This window comes from Emys orbicularis, chromosome 2, assembly GCF_028017835.1.
Source record: "Emys orbicularis isolate rEmyOrb1 chromosome 2, rEmyOrb1.hap1, whole genome shotgun sequence".
NCBI classification, from domain to species: domain Eukaryota; kingdom Metazoa; phylum Chordata; order Testudines; family Emydidae; genus Emys; species Emys orbicularis.
In genome coordinates this window covers 258,202,334-258,216,212 of record NC_088684.1, presented here as the reverse complement: position 1 = coordinate 258,216,212, position 13,879 = coordinate 258,202,334, and the positions used below count along the sequence as shown (strand labels likewise).

Genomic DNA, 13,879 nt, shown 5'->3' with positions numbered 1-13,879 from the left:
CTCTCCCCCATTCCTTCTGATTGTTACACCCACCTCTTACATTTTTGCTGAAATCTGATTGTTAACTCTTCAGGGCAGGGACTGACTCTTATTATAGGTTTGTACAGCGCCTTGCACAGTGGGGCCCTGGTCTCTGATGGGGCCGCAGTGCTTCCGTAATACTAATTTATAACAATAATAAGGGTGATTGTGGCCTATTTTCCTGGAAAGGGGGATGGAAAAACAAGGAAAGAGAAGGGGTTCCTGGGTTTGCCACAAATCATACAATCTTTCTTGACAAAGCTGAGCTGTTTGGGCTGGTTACAAAGCAAGTCCGGGGAAAAGTCATTCTGAAAGGTTCACACAGCTTTATTGGTAACTAAATTAATTAAAAACAGACTTTATTTTCTAATTCTCTGCCACCTCCTTAACATTCATTAGCTACACTGGTCTTTTGCAGGTTAGAACTAGCTTCCTGCTGTGATGCTGTTCACAACTTTATTGCTTCTCAAAACAATACCCTGCTGGGAAGTAACATGAGTTATGAGGTGGACAATAAAAAGACTATCCTCATCACAGAGGACATTTTTAGGATGCTGCCTGAGGTAAGAACAGTTTTTGTGTGTGTGTGTGTGTGTGTGTGTGTGTGTTTTTCTTTTCTTTTAGAACTAGAGTTGTTTTATTTGGCTCTTCAGAGGACAGTCCCACCACATACTCTCACTCTCACTCTCTCTCTCTCTCTCTCTCTCTCTCCTTATTTCTTGATAACTTTCTTGTGCAAAGGAGAGAGGCTGGCTGGGACTCTCATTAGGATATGTGTACACTGAACCTGGAAGTAAGCCTCACAGCCCAGGTCCACAGGTTTGTACTAGCCGGGCTTGCACCAGAGCACTAAAAATAGCTGTGTAGAGGTTGCAGCTTGGGCTGGAGCTTCGGCTCTCAAGCCCACTCAGCCCCCCAGATTTCAGAGCCCAAGCTACAGTTCTACGCAGCTATTTTTAGCATGCTTGCACAAGCCCCGCTAGTGGACCTGGCCTGGGAGGCTCGCTCCCAGATGCAGTGTAGACGTACCTTTAGTATCCATGAACTCTGCTGGTAGCTCAGCCATAGAGGTTCCTGCAGAATGCTGCAAATTGTAACCTCTCTAAGCAGCCAGATGTGCCTCTGTAGTACTTCTAGTCCAGGGGCAAGAGATCAGGTCTATGGACTGAAGGCCATTGTGCAAATTAACATTGCTCTTCTCACACCTAGTTTCAGGTGATCATGAAAAGTTTCAGTCTTCAATAGATGGTTTGTATTCTTTTATTCCATGCCAATCCCGATTACTGTGTGATGGATATCAGGAACTGAACTAGACATCTCTAGAACTGAAAACATGACTATGTTACAGGTTGAGCTAAAGAGACTGTTAAAGACTCCCATCCTCTGTGGATGGAGCACAGAAAGGAACATTGACCATTGGATCACATGTGCATCTCTCTTCCTGAGTGTATCTGACACACGGTTCCTCTTGACACCTCTTCAGCTTCTTCTTGTGTATGCTCAAGTACAATGGAACTGATCCTCCTCTCCCAATGATGTAAATCAGGAGTAATTCCATTAAAGTAGATAAAGTTACAGTGGTGTAAAACTAGGGTAAGTGAGCGGAGAATCAGGCCTCTGGTATCTGCTGATATGTACATGCACTTGCTATCCCAGCCAGACTAGTTTAGCCTCGGGTCTGTCCCCCCAAATACAATGTTTTTTGTCACTCGGTTTCACTGCAGAAAGACAAATTCTTTCTCCAACATAAAAGAGGTACCTTGGTTCTCCAAACAAAGCCTTTTATTGTGTTGTCTTGAGATAAACTTCTATAGGGACTGGCATTTACCAGCTTTCACGCACTTCCTTGCTTTCCCGTATGGCACCCTCTACTGTTTCTCTCCTTCTCCCTCTCAGCACACATGGCCTGCCTGAGAGAAGGGGAAGGATAACATTAGGCACCTGCGTTTCCCCCTGGCAGTAGCAGTTCCTGGAGGTCTCCCTAGATACATGGTCCCACTAAGGGTATGTCTGCACTGCAATTCCATGCTTAAGCTCAGGCTTAAGTGTAACCTCCCCCCCCTCCCCCCTTGCATCTACACTGCAATTGCATGGACCCAGGGTCCCAGGAACCTCAGGGCTGCAGGGTCTGAGCACAAGTCAAGCCAGGACCCCAGGTTCAAGCCCTATTGCTTTGCAGTGTAGATGCAGCCTTGCTTTACTCTTGTCCTGGGAGTCTGCCAGAAGTGTCCCACAATTCTATGGGCGAACCTCCTTAGTACTCGCTATCCCAAAAATCTCCAGTCGACTGTATTGAAAATGAGTCACCCCCATTGGCATACGGCAGCAGCTCAGGTCAGCGTTAACTCCTTCTCTTCTGAACACCAAGCTCCCAGCACACTATCAGCCCTCCTGGGTTTGCAATGGAGACTGAGCAGGGCAAGACTTTTGTAAATCGTGCTGCTTCCTGGTCACAGGAGCACAGCCCAATTTTGGTGAATCTCTGGTGCAAGGCCAGTAAAGCTGAACTTCAGCAAAAGTACCAGGAATGACCATGCATACCAGCAGATAGCTAAAAAAGCTGACAGCTTTAGATGGGTGATCAGTGCAAGGAGCATAGTAAGAGGCTGAAGAACGAGTACTGGAAGACCAGAGACAAGAACCACAGCTCGGGCAACTTGCCAACATCATGGCTGTTTTATGAGGCGTTTGACCTGGTGCTGGGCACTGCACCCAGCATGGAGCCAACATGCATGATGACAATCTGGTGAGCTGGGATGGTGCCCTGCTGGCCCCTGAATCCAGCATGGGGACGGATGAGAGCCAGCAGCAGGCTCCGAGAGAGGTGCATGAAGTGACTGTTTATTAAAACAATCCCAGAGGAGGCTGTGGATCAGGATCAACCGTAAATTCAAGGTCCCTACTCAGAAGAGCTGTTTGATTTCTCCCCCTCTGAGAACAGCCCACTACTGAGTCTACAGCAAACCTGGGGGAGACAGAAGCCACCCTGGAGCCTGGTAAGTTTATTACTCTGATTTACAGTTTATTATTACAATATTGGGAGGGATTTCTGCTTTAGAAGCAATGCACAAGTTATGATCAGCTCCGGCTACCAGTGTGTGTCCGGTAATGGTGGATTGTATCAGAGCACCTTGGTGTCCCCTCTCCCCTCCCGTCCCCAACTATGTGGAGTTCAAAATGGCGACTGGGAATGTCAAACAGTCATAAACAGCTGTAAAGGTATCTTCACTGTAAAGTCACAGATGTTTGCCAGGGTCATGCATGTTTTCATTTCAGTAGTAAGGGCTTGAAATTTGCCTCTCCGTAATCATTCCTCCTTGCTCTATGGAGCCACCTGGAAACAGTGAACTCGGAGTGTGTGTGTGTGTGTGTGTGTGTGTGTGTGTGTGTGTGAGAGAGAGAGAGAAACTGTTTTCTATTTCCATTTCAGTCCGACGTAGTCCATGCAGTCTGTGGGTCACCAAATTATTTCTCCCAAGTACAAGTGGGGTGTCAGTTTTTGTCCAGAACTGTGGTGGGTGCAGAAGGCTGTGGAGTTCTTCATGCTTGTGTGGAGCAATAACAGGGTAAAGCAAACACAGCATCCTGTTAATTCCCTCATGGATTCGGACCCAATGCTGGTTAGTGATAGCTGCAAACTTTTCCTGAAGCAGGAACTCCAGATATGCAGTTACACTGTGGGGAAGGGTGTATTTTCCAGGGCCACCTCAGTAGCTGACTAGCCCACTCCACTCACAGATGTGTGCTGTTCAGTCACTATAGATTTGACTACTTCTGCTGCATACACTGCAGGTTTCCCACTAGCAGCTTGGAATAGCATCTCCCTTTGGCAGTAGGGCACCACAAGAACCGTTACTTCCTCCGAAGTGTGAAAGGCCTGAAATGACGGGAAAAGCCTTTTGCAGCAAGGGCACTATCCTCCCCCACATACATGCTCCATATACCACCCAATTATAAAATGTTTATAAAACAGAAAACGGGTTGTTATTTTAACCATGCTACTGTTTCTGCCCTTCTGTAACTGCAAATAACCAGGCTGTGGCCAGAGAGAATGTGGACTGAAGCATCTCTTTCACAATAGGTGTGGGTTCAGTTTCGAAATGTATCATTTTATGTCCTTGAGATTCCACAAGAATTAATTCTGTGCTTCTCCACTGAGCTACTTTAGACAGTAACCCTCCGTTTCTTGTCCTCTTTCAGACCTCTCAACCTCTACTGCCTGCTGTTCATCAGGAATTGATCCATGGCCCAAGGTACCCTCATGGGCCATTCCAAAAGGAAGCATTTCCATGATAATTTATGATCAATGTTCTTGACACAGCAGACCAGCAGGTCCACTACCAGAAGAAGAGGGATGAAAGCCTGCAGCAACGGCATGCTGAGAAGCAGGAGGAGTTGGCTGAAACAATTCTCTGTTGAGCTCTGTCCTCCTCCCTTAGCTGCCTCTCCTGTTCCAGGAACTGCTTTGCAAGTGCCTGCTCCCTCGCTGAAACCCTCTCCTCCACCTGGGCAAAGAGCCACATACCTGATTGCCTCAGATATCTCTGCCACCACTTTACCCACAGCCAACTTTCCAACCCCAAACTGGTTGGCAACGGACCTGTAGCAGTCTGGAATAGCCAGCTTCCAGACAGTTATAGAAACCTGCTTCTGGACCAGCATGAATGACCTCAGTTGTGTCTCTTTACACTGGAGGGTTGGGGGTAAGCTGCTCACAAAGCTCCAGAAATGTAGCTTGCTTCATGCAAAAGTTCTGGACCCGCTGTTGGTCATCCCAGGTCTTCATGACAATGTGCTTGTGGCCTTGTGCCAGAAGCGCTGGTCTACATATGGGGCATCAGTGGCTATGCCAGTTGTACCAAGCGGCATCAGCCAGTGTGAGTCTGTGATGCCAGGGTACTCCTCCTCCTGCTACTCCATCAGGAAATCCGTCAGGTACCTTCGGTGGGACAGAAAATGCTGCTGAAATGTCCACCAGTGCCTCATGGATGCTTTGCCAGTTTCCTGACGCAGAAGTGAAAGCACAAGCAAGAGAAGTTCTTCAGAAGGTACCTCCTCCATGTCGCTGGCTCCAGTAATTGGGAATGCACAAACCAAAATGACTGCTCGGCAGGCTCAGATTGTTCAGACTTCCTGTAATAGGCAGGGTGGGCAGTAAAGTTTTCCCACAGTACATCACGGTCAGAGGGCTAGAGCAGCACTTGCGACTCTGGGATATGGTTGGTTTGGCTCAGGTCTGTGCACAGCTGTGTGGATGCCAGAGCCCCAGGTTGAAGCATGGGTTAGAACAGTCTTAACATAGTGTTAAAAACAGTATAGCTGCTTAAACCCAGGATGGGACTCGAGTCCGCTGACCCACTAACCCTGGCTTACATTGCAGTGTAGACATACCCTGTGTCCTTCAGGAGACACTGTCCATAACAGGAGTATTGTATGGTAAACCTATATCAAATGTGTTCTGAGGAAAGAAACAAAGCAAGTTATTTATCTTTTTGTTCAATTTTAACAATGCAAAGAGACTTCCCCAAACTGTTGAAAGCAAAGATAGCAGCTCAGATTCCATTCTTGCTCTTTCCACCTCTCTCTGTCACTTCTGACTGTTTTGTGGCAGACACGTGCTGCATTCTGTGTGCATTCTCTGCAATTTACTGGAGTTAGCCTGCAAGTAGTTATAGTTCTGATTCCATATCATGAGAAATACAAAAAAAAAATCCACCCCAAACTCTGTTCATGTTCTTTTTGTTCTTTTCAGTCCCCACCCCTTTTGGGCTATCCTTTTAAGCACTGTGCAGTGGTTGGAAATGGGGGCGTTCTGAAAAATTCCAGCTGTGGAGCTGAAATCGATAACTCTGACTTTGTATTTAGGTAAGAGCTGCTAAACACTAATGGGATTAGAGTGCTAAAGCTCTTGAAGGGACTCTGTCAAGCTTGGTAGGCCAAAAAGTAAACCAAATGGCTGTGCTATGGTTAGTGGGTGTGCACATGCGCCCCATCCCTGTTTTCCCCATCCTCTCAGCCTGTCTGCCCCATTCTTCAACAAAATAGCCAAGCACCGTGTTCTGCTCTGTAAATGTCACTACTCTGGGTGCGTATAAGAGAGCAGAAGCAGAAAAAAAGCGCACATGTATTCACACACCTGCGATTTCAGGGAATGCCAGCAATTCTTTCCCAAGTGTCTGACTGTTGGGTCCTGCCCACATGCTCAGGTCTAACTGATTACCATATTTGGGGTCGGGAAGGAATTTCCCCCCGGATCAGATTGGCAGAGACCCTGGGGTTTTTCACCTTCCTCTGCAGCATGGGGCATAGGTCATGTAAATGGTGGATTCTCTGTAACTTGAAGTCTTTAAATCATGATTTGAGGTCTTCACTGAATCAGCCTGAGGTTACAGGTCTATTGCAGGAGTGGGTGGGTGAGGTTCTGTGGCCTGCAATGTGCAGGTCAGACTACATAATCACGGTGGTCCCTTCTGGCCTTAGTCTATGAACCTGGATGTGTTCTAGTTTGGGAGTGGAGCCTCTGAGAAGCTCAGTTTTTGCTTATTGACTATCATTTAGGGTTGAGGGGTGTTTTTCTTTGGATCAGGAGAAGAGAGTTTTAAAAAAAGACTGATTAAGCTAGCATTAAATATGTTACATGCTTGCCCTTGCCTTACAGGCTTCATGCCTTAACTTTCTTGAGCACTTTTGAAAATCCCCTAGGTCCCTACTGGCATTTTCAGATACCTTTGAAAACTGGTTTTAGGAGCCTAAGTCACTTTGGGTACTTTTAAAAAATGTTACCAATTGACATTCATGGGACTACTCATAGGTATGAAGTCAAGCATATGGTTACATGTTTTGCTGGATTGGGGCCTCGGGTCTAGGTTTTTAGGCCTTGCAATGCTGAGTGGAGCAAGGCCTAGGGGCCAGATTTTTAAAGCTATTTAGGTGCCTAAAGATACAGATAGGTACCTAAATAGCTTCTCAAACTCCCAGTGGGACTTGGGCACCTCGGCATTTTTGAAAATCCCTATAGGCACCTAACTGCCTCTTGAGGTGCCTAAGGGTATGTCTATCCTGCAGCTGAGAGCAAGCCTCCCAGCCCAGCTAGACAGACCTGCGCTAGAGGGGCTCGAGCTAGCACACAAAAAATAGCAGTGTGGACGTTCCGGGTGGCAGCTTGGGCTCTCGAGCCCACCTGAAACCTTGAGTCTGAGCTTGGGTGGCAGAGATTCCTTTTGAGTCTCACTCCAGGTTGTGGAAGTAAAATTCCCACTTTGTTCTCCACCAGAAACTTTCCAACATGTGAATGAACTACAGCCTTGCAGGCAGACCTCTGAGCCCACACCCATCTCTACTGGATTTTGTCACCTTTCTTATTTCTGACTTGCATCTGGTGCTTTTAAATAAGACAAAAGAGAAGCCTTCCCATGTCTAATTTAGATGATTGGCCTGAATAGAACTGATGAACCTACAAGATGAGATGCTGAACCTAAATGTAGCAGGTTTTTAAAATACATAAGTGTTTATAAACATAATTCAGACTAAAACTTTTTCTTCATCTTTAATAGAAATTGACTAATTACTACTGAATCAGTAGTTGGAATGCGTTAGTAGTTGGACACTTTTCCATTTTCATCTTTGATACAGGCAATATCATCACTATGCCAATTGCATCTTATTATTAATCACACCATTTTTAGGCAGAAAATTACAGAAAACCTTTAGAGGAGCTGCATTACTTTATCTTGGAAGGAAATAGTGGCAGGATATAGTCTAGTGGTTAGAGCAGGGGAACTGGGAGATGGGACTTCCTGGGTTGTTATTAGCTTGGCTACTGACTCATGTGATATGGAGAAAATGTGACTCTCTGTACCTCAGTGTACTCATCTGTTAAACAGGTTAAAAACTTATTTTTCAAGCATGTTGTAAGGGTTCATTAATATTTATTTATTTATCGGGTGCTTAGAGGGAGGTGACGTAAATATTATGGTGCAGTCGAGGAATTTGCATAGAATAACAGCAAGGCATTTGTGGTGGGGTTCTAGTTAAATAACTGTTTCTAAACCTCAGGTGTAACCTTCCCCCAACCACAGGAAGTGTTAGCAAAGATGTTGGCAATAAAACAAGTCTTGTGACTGTTAATCCAAGTATCATAGCACAGAAGTAAGTATCACCACAATTTTTTTTTTCCTGTATAATGTTGTTTAATTGTTTGACATGCTTTAGATGTTGTTATTAAACCCTTTGGGATACCATCACAGTGGGCAATGCATTCTGATTACTTCATTAGTGATTCTTAATTCCCAGGTAAAAGGCATACTAGTGAATGGAAACCCATTAAACAAGTCCTTTTGAACAGAAACGAGTCAACAATACAGAGATTAGCAGTGCCTCTGTTTGCACCCATCCACATGTTCCTAACCAGGGGAAATAGCAGCATTTCTCATCTCAAGTCTATTTTCTAAAGCTGGCATTATAGCCATGAGTTAGGAAAGCCCTTAAGCATGTGTCTAAGTCCATCAGTGGGACTTATAGTTAAGCATGTGCTCAAGTGCTTTCCTGAATTGGGACCTAAATTTCTATAATTGTCTGAACACTAAAGAATCCAACCCAAAGTAGATCTCCCTTTTTTTCTCCGAAGTATTTTGCTTTCTTGCCCTTCTTGGGAAGAAAACAATAAGTCTGATTAGAACTTGCTAATTATTCTATAACCTTCAGTTTCACATTGGGCCATTAGCTGTTCTAGCTAGTGCTTATCTGCCAAATGAACCAGTGTGGTATGTTGATATTTACTACTTAATAATCTTACAGCCTCTTACGGTCTGTCTTCTCTGTATTCCTCAAACAGACACAACCAGACAAAATTGACTGTTTTCTTCTCACTTTTAAACTAATCGAATACACAGAAAACTGAAGTTTTGTTGTAGCCATGTCAGTCCCAGGATATTAGAGAGAGAAGATGGGTGAGGTAATATCTTTTATTAGACCAACTTCTCTCTCTCTCTCTCTCTCTCTCGCCATCAGAAGTTGGTCCAGTAAAAGCAATTACCTCCCCATCTTGTCTCTCTAAAAGAAGTTTGTCATTAAATCAAGGAGATATCTGGAGTCTTTGGAATAAATTCTGCTTTGATGCTCTTGCAATTCTTATTGATGTAAATGGAGATATATTAGTGGCTTACACCAGCAGTGAATTTGGCCCATTGACTTCAATGGGGTTGCAAGTAAAAGCAAAATTTGGTCCAGAGGTTTAGCATAAGAAGACAGTTTCATTGGTGGCTATTGAAGCTATTTATTGCTCTTGGGCTTAATCATGATGTTCCACTAAGTTTTTTTTACTCTGTTTTTATTCGGGCAAACCTCCACTGAAGTTAACAGTGTTAACCTTAATAAGGACTCAATAAAAATGAGTCAGGACTTTGGGATTTGGCCATTTCAATGATTGTATTATTCAGAGAAAGCTGTACGTGTCTTAGAAGGAGGAGAGGGAAAGGGTTGTCTAGAGAACTGTTCTAATTTTAATCACTTTTAATTAGCAAGCTAAGTGTGGGGTTCTTCTCACAACACTATAGTTGAAGTTTATATCAGCCATTCTGTTATGGACTGTGCAGGGCCGGCTCCAGCTTTTTTGCCGCCCCAAGCGGCGAAGCAAAAAAATAAAAAATAAAAAAAGGCAAAGCTGCAATCGGTGGCACTTCGGTGGCAGCTCTACCACGCTGCTTCATTCTTCAGCAGCGGGTCCTTTCCTCTGAGAGGAAATGAGGGACTTGCTGCCGAAGACCCGGACATGCCGCCCCTTTCCATTGGCTGCCCCAAGCACCTGCTTCCTTTGCTGGTGCCTGGAGCCGGCCCTGGGACTGTGGTTTTCAAGGCATTTACAGTACAGATGTAAAAACTATTGCAGGGCTGAAACAAAGTCCCAAAGCAAAATCACTTTGACCGTTTTTTCTTTTATTGCAGAATTTTGGAGGGCTCAACAGTTTGACATGGGATCTGGCAATTTATTAGAAGTATGGTCTAATCTTCAGAAGTGCTGAGTCAGTGGGAGCTTTGGGTGTCATCAGCTTGGACAATCAGTCCAGCAGTATTTAAAAAGCAGCTAAGGTTCTGATTCTGCAAAGACTTAAGCATGTGCTTACCTTTAACTCCATGAGGACTATTCACATACTAGGCACATGCACAAGTCTTTGCATGGTTGCAGCCTACATTTGTAAAGCAGCTACCACACATATGTAGTAACTACTTAGCATAAAGATTTTTATGGTATATGCTAATGTGCCCATTTTTAAATGTGTGGGGCTTCTCGCACCTTCCTTTGAAGACATGATCCTGGGCTAGGTGGAACACAGGTCTGATTTGATATGGCAATTCCTGTGAAATTAAGTAAATTGTATAGTGAATTTGTAATTATTAAATAATTCATATAAGGCCAGACTTTCATAATAGCACATGTAAAACTGTGCTCATCCTATACATTTACTACATGTACAGATTAAATGGCAGTAATAGTGCTCACAGATTACTTGCTCAAGCAGTTGTGAAACTCTGGCCCGCAATAATAAATAGTTGAATATTGAATTCAAGCATTTTTTCCCTCTAAAACTGATAAGTTCACTAGGCATTTTATTTGACAGATACAACAAGCTGAATGAAAAGAAGGTGACGTTTCTGGAGAACATTGCAAGTTATGGAAATGCTTTCCTTTTATTGCCAGCATTTTCCTTCAAAAGCAACACAGCTGCTTCTTTCAAAGTATACCACACTCTACAAGAGTTCAGAGCAAAACAGAGGGCGATATTTTTTCATCCCAGGTACCTGAAAAATCTAGCCCAGTTCTGGAGAACTAAGGGCGTGAAAGCATATCGATTGTCTTCTGGCTTTATGATTGCTAGTGCTGCTATTGAACTGTGTGAGAATGTGAAGCTGTATGGCTTCTGGCCTTTCTCTAAAACCACAGAGGAGATGCCAATCAGTCACCATTATTATGACAACCAACTGCCCAAGCCGGGTTTCCATGCAATGCCCAAAGAATACAACCAGATTCTCCAACTTCATGGGAAGGGCATTCTGAAGCTGCAGTTTGGTAAATGTGACTCAGACTAAAAAGGTAAGTCAGATTCCTCAAAGATAAAAACACTTCCGTTTAAGTATCAGGGCAAAACTGCCTTTTCTGCAACCAGGTGGTGTTCCCCAGATATGCACACTATTCCCAAAGAGTCAATGAGAGTTATGTATATGAATTAGAGGGAGGCTTGACTGCTCTACCTATATGTACAGTACCATGGAGATGAAAGGTTAGGGTCAACTCTGACGTTTTCCTCCACACTGCCAATCCTTCTGCATACATGAAGGATTGGCAGCACCATCCGTGATTGCCACAACTCAGTCTATCAATAGTGTTCCATCGCCCCAAATGTGTGACCGCCAGTCTCTTGTGTGTTGTGATGGATTCCCCAAGGTGTCCTGTTTTGACTAAAAGTGGGCTGTTTTGTTTAAGGCAGACACATTCTACCACCTGAAAGAGAGAAGAGGCGAGATTCTGGTGCTGCCTAAACCTTTCTACACTGATGCAACAGTGTACGGGACCATAAAAAGGGCCAAGCAGTCCATGGACAAATTCACCCAGAGAAGAGGCAGCATATGGCAGGTGTATGCAACCTTGTGCCCCCACTTACATGTCCCTGCAGAGTGGCTATGCCAGGTTGGCACAAGGAGAGGGAGCAACTACAGTACTCTGTGTTGCTGCAGTTCTGGTCTGCAGAGCAGCCGGTTGACAAAAGTGTAGAAGCTGCCATAGGTTACAGCAGCTCTTGGGGCTGCTGTAACTTACTTTGGGGATCGCACTGGCCCACAGAGCATCCCAGAATCCTAGAGGCATGAAGCACTGCACCCTCTTTGCCTGGGCTGCATCTTCTTTGTTCCGCATCCTAAGCGATGCAGCACAGAACCTAGCCCCAGATCTTGAGCCAATTTACTGAGTGCAAATTACAGTTGACTGTGGAAAGATTCGGTTGTGAGATTCTTCTGACCTGTTGACAAAACACAACCGGCCAACATGGCTGTTTGTACATCCTTCAGCTACATCAAAAGTTCCAGCTCAACATCTAGTACTGTTGCTGACTGAGTCAGTCACTAGGACTTTGACTCTCCAAAAGATGGGAGTCCAAACATCAATAAATAGGTTACAATGAGACGTGAATATAGTATTTTAATTGGGCTGATATAATCTTTCTCCAGTATTTTTCAAGTTTATATAAAAGAAAACTACCCAGCCAAGCAATCTGAAAGTTCAAAAGCTAAGAAATACTTTTCTCTGCTTAGACTGTGAAATGTATTTCAAAATGGTTTTCAGTGCTATTTAGAAAATGTGCTTTCAAATATATATTTCACAGTTGATTCATAATGATAAGAGATTGCTACCTTTTAAACTTTCAGATTGCTGGGCCAAGCCAAATAAGCACAATTTTCTTCCAATGGTTTCAGATCTTCCCATGTTCAAAAGAATAAAACAGAATGAGGATTGCTTATACATATCATTACAATACCTAATAGAATGGAGGATATACATGCTTGTGCGCACGCACATTACTAGGTTATCCTTTTTAGCTGTAAAAAGGAATGGCATATAGGGAATGTTGAGAAATACATAATGTATTTCGTAATCACACATACAGTTGCTATGCTTTTTACATTCCGCTGTTTGCACTTCATATAATATTAATCATGATAACTATGTCCTATAACTTTAATTATAGTAACTATGCCAGCTAGGAAAATGAATAGGAAGCCATTTATGAATTTTTCATCAGAATGGAGCACATGGGAGTCACAAAAAAACTTAAGCATATATATGGGTGAATTAAATATTGTCAATGCTTGACAGATTGAGGATCTGAAAACCATTTCTGTGGCCAGATTTGCACGGGAAGCTGCAAAAAAACAATCTGAGGAGTAAATTGCACTGCCCTAACACTTAAACTTTTTGACTTAATGGCTTGTATTTCCAAAAGGAAAGAATTTAGTCCTTTAACAACAAAGAAGTGAAAGGTTTTATTAAGATCTACTGTTCTACTGTAGAGATGGTTAAAATTTTTAATGAAGTTTTTCATTGAAAAATAGTCTTTTTGAAATCAGACGTTTTCATAATTTTAAAAATATTCCACTCTCTGGTGAGCACAAGGATTAGGTCTGGGTCTGTCCCCTGCATGTGTATGCAACTGGGGCAGGTTCTTTAGACTCTTCCTCCTTGGGGCATCCATAGAGGTTTCAGCCATAATCTTGCGCACAGTGTTCACTCTCTGCGGATGTTACCATTTCATTGACTTCAATAGAGCAATGCTCTCATATACTCATGTAGCAAAGTGGCAGGATTCTCCTGTTGACCCACCCTTTTAGCAGGTGTAGAACCCTGCAGGGAGATGGTAACTGATTCCTGATAAATCCTTGTAGCAGGTATGGCTTGTTAACTCCACCCTGGCGATAAGGGGTGTCTCTTTTTGGAGAGAGGAAATTATGGTTTGGGCTACTGGTGTGTAGTCAAGGAAACCCTAGGAGTAGTCAGGAAGAAAGCTTAGCCTGAGGCTTACATTTCCATTGCAACTTGAGTCACCCATCAAGCCAAACCACAGGAAGAGGGGAAGATTGCTGGAAGATTTGGCCCACTGTATGAAGTGCAGTTTAATTTGGCATAGATCCATTGACATCAATGAAGCAGCACCATTTCCCATCAACTGATGGCCAGTATGTGTAGAATCAGTTCAGAGCAGTATGGGAGCTCCGTCTACTTAAATGCACACTCATGCATGCACGTCCTTATGCACACACAGCCCCACACATATTTGCACTAGAATATATGCATACTTTCTCACTGAGTGAG

General features: G+C 43.8%; 1 protein-coding gene across 1 annotated transcript in view; it reads left to right on the top strand.

Annotated features, from left to right (window-relative positions):
• The window catches only part of ST8SIA6 (ST8 alpha-N-acetyl-neuraminide alpha-2,8-sialyltransferase 6), a 45,601-nt gene extending 34,495 nt beyond the window's left edge, over positions 1-11,106 (top strand). Inside the window, exons 5-8 of the mRNA XM_065399660.1 lie at positions 440-584; positions 5,774-5,886; positions 8,077-8,169; positions 10,638-11,106. Of these exons, the coding sequence (XP_065255732.1) occupies positions 440-584; positions 5,774-5,886; positions 8,077-8,169; positions 10,638-11,106 (820 nt within the window). The remainder of the gene's footprint in view (positions 1-439; positions 585-5,773; positions 5,887-8,076; positions 8,170-10,637) is intronic.
• Positions 11,107-13,879: the final 2,773 nt, after the last annotated feature.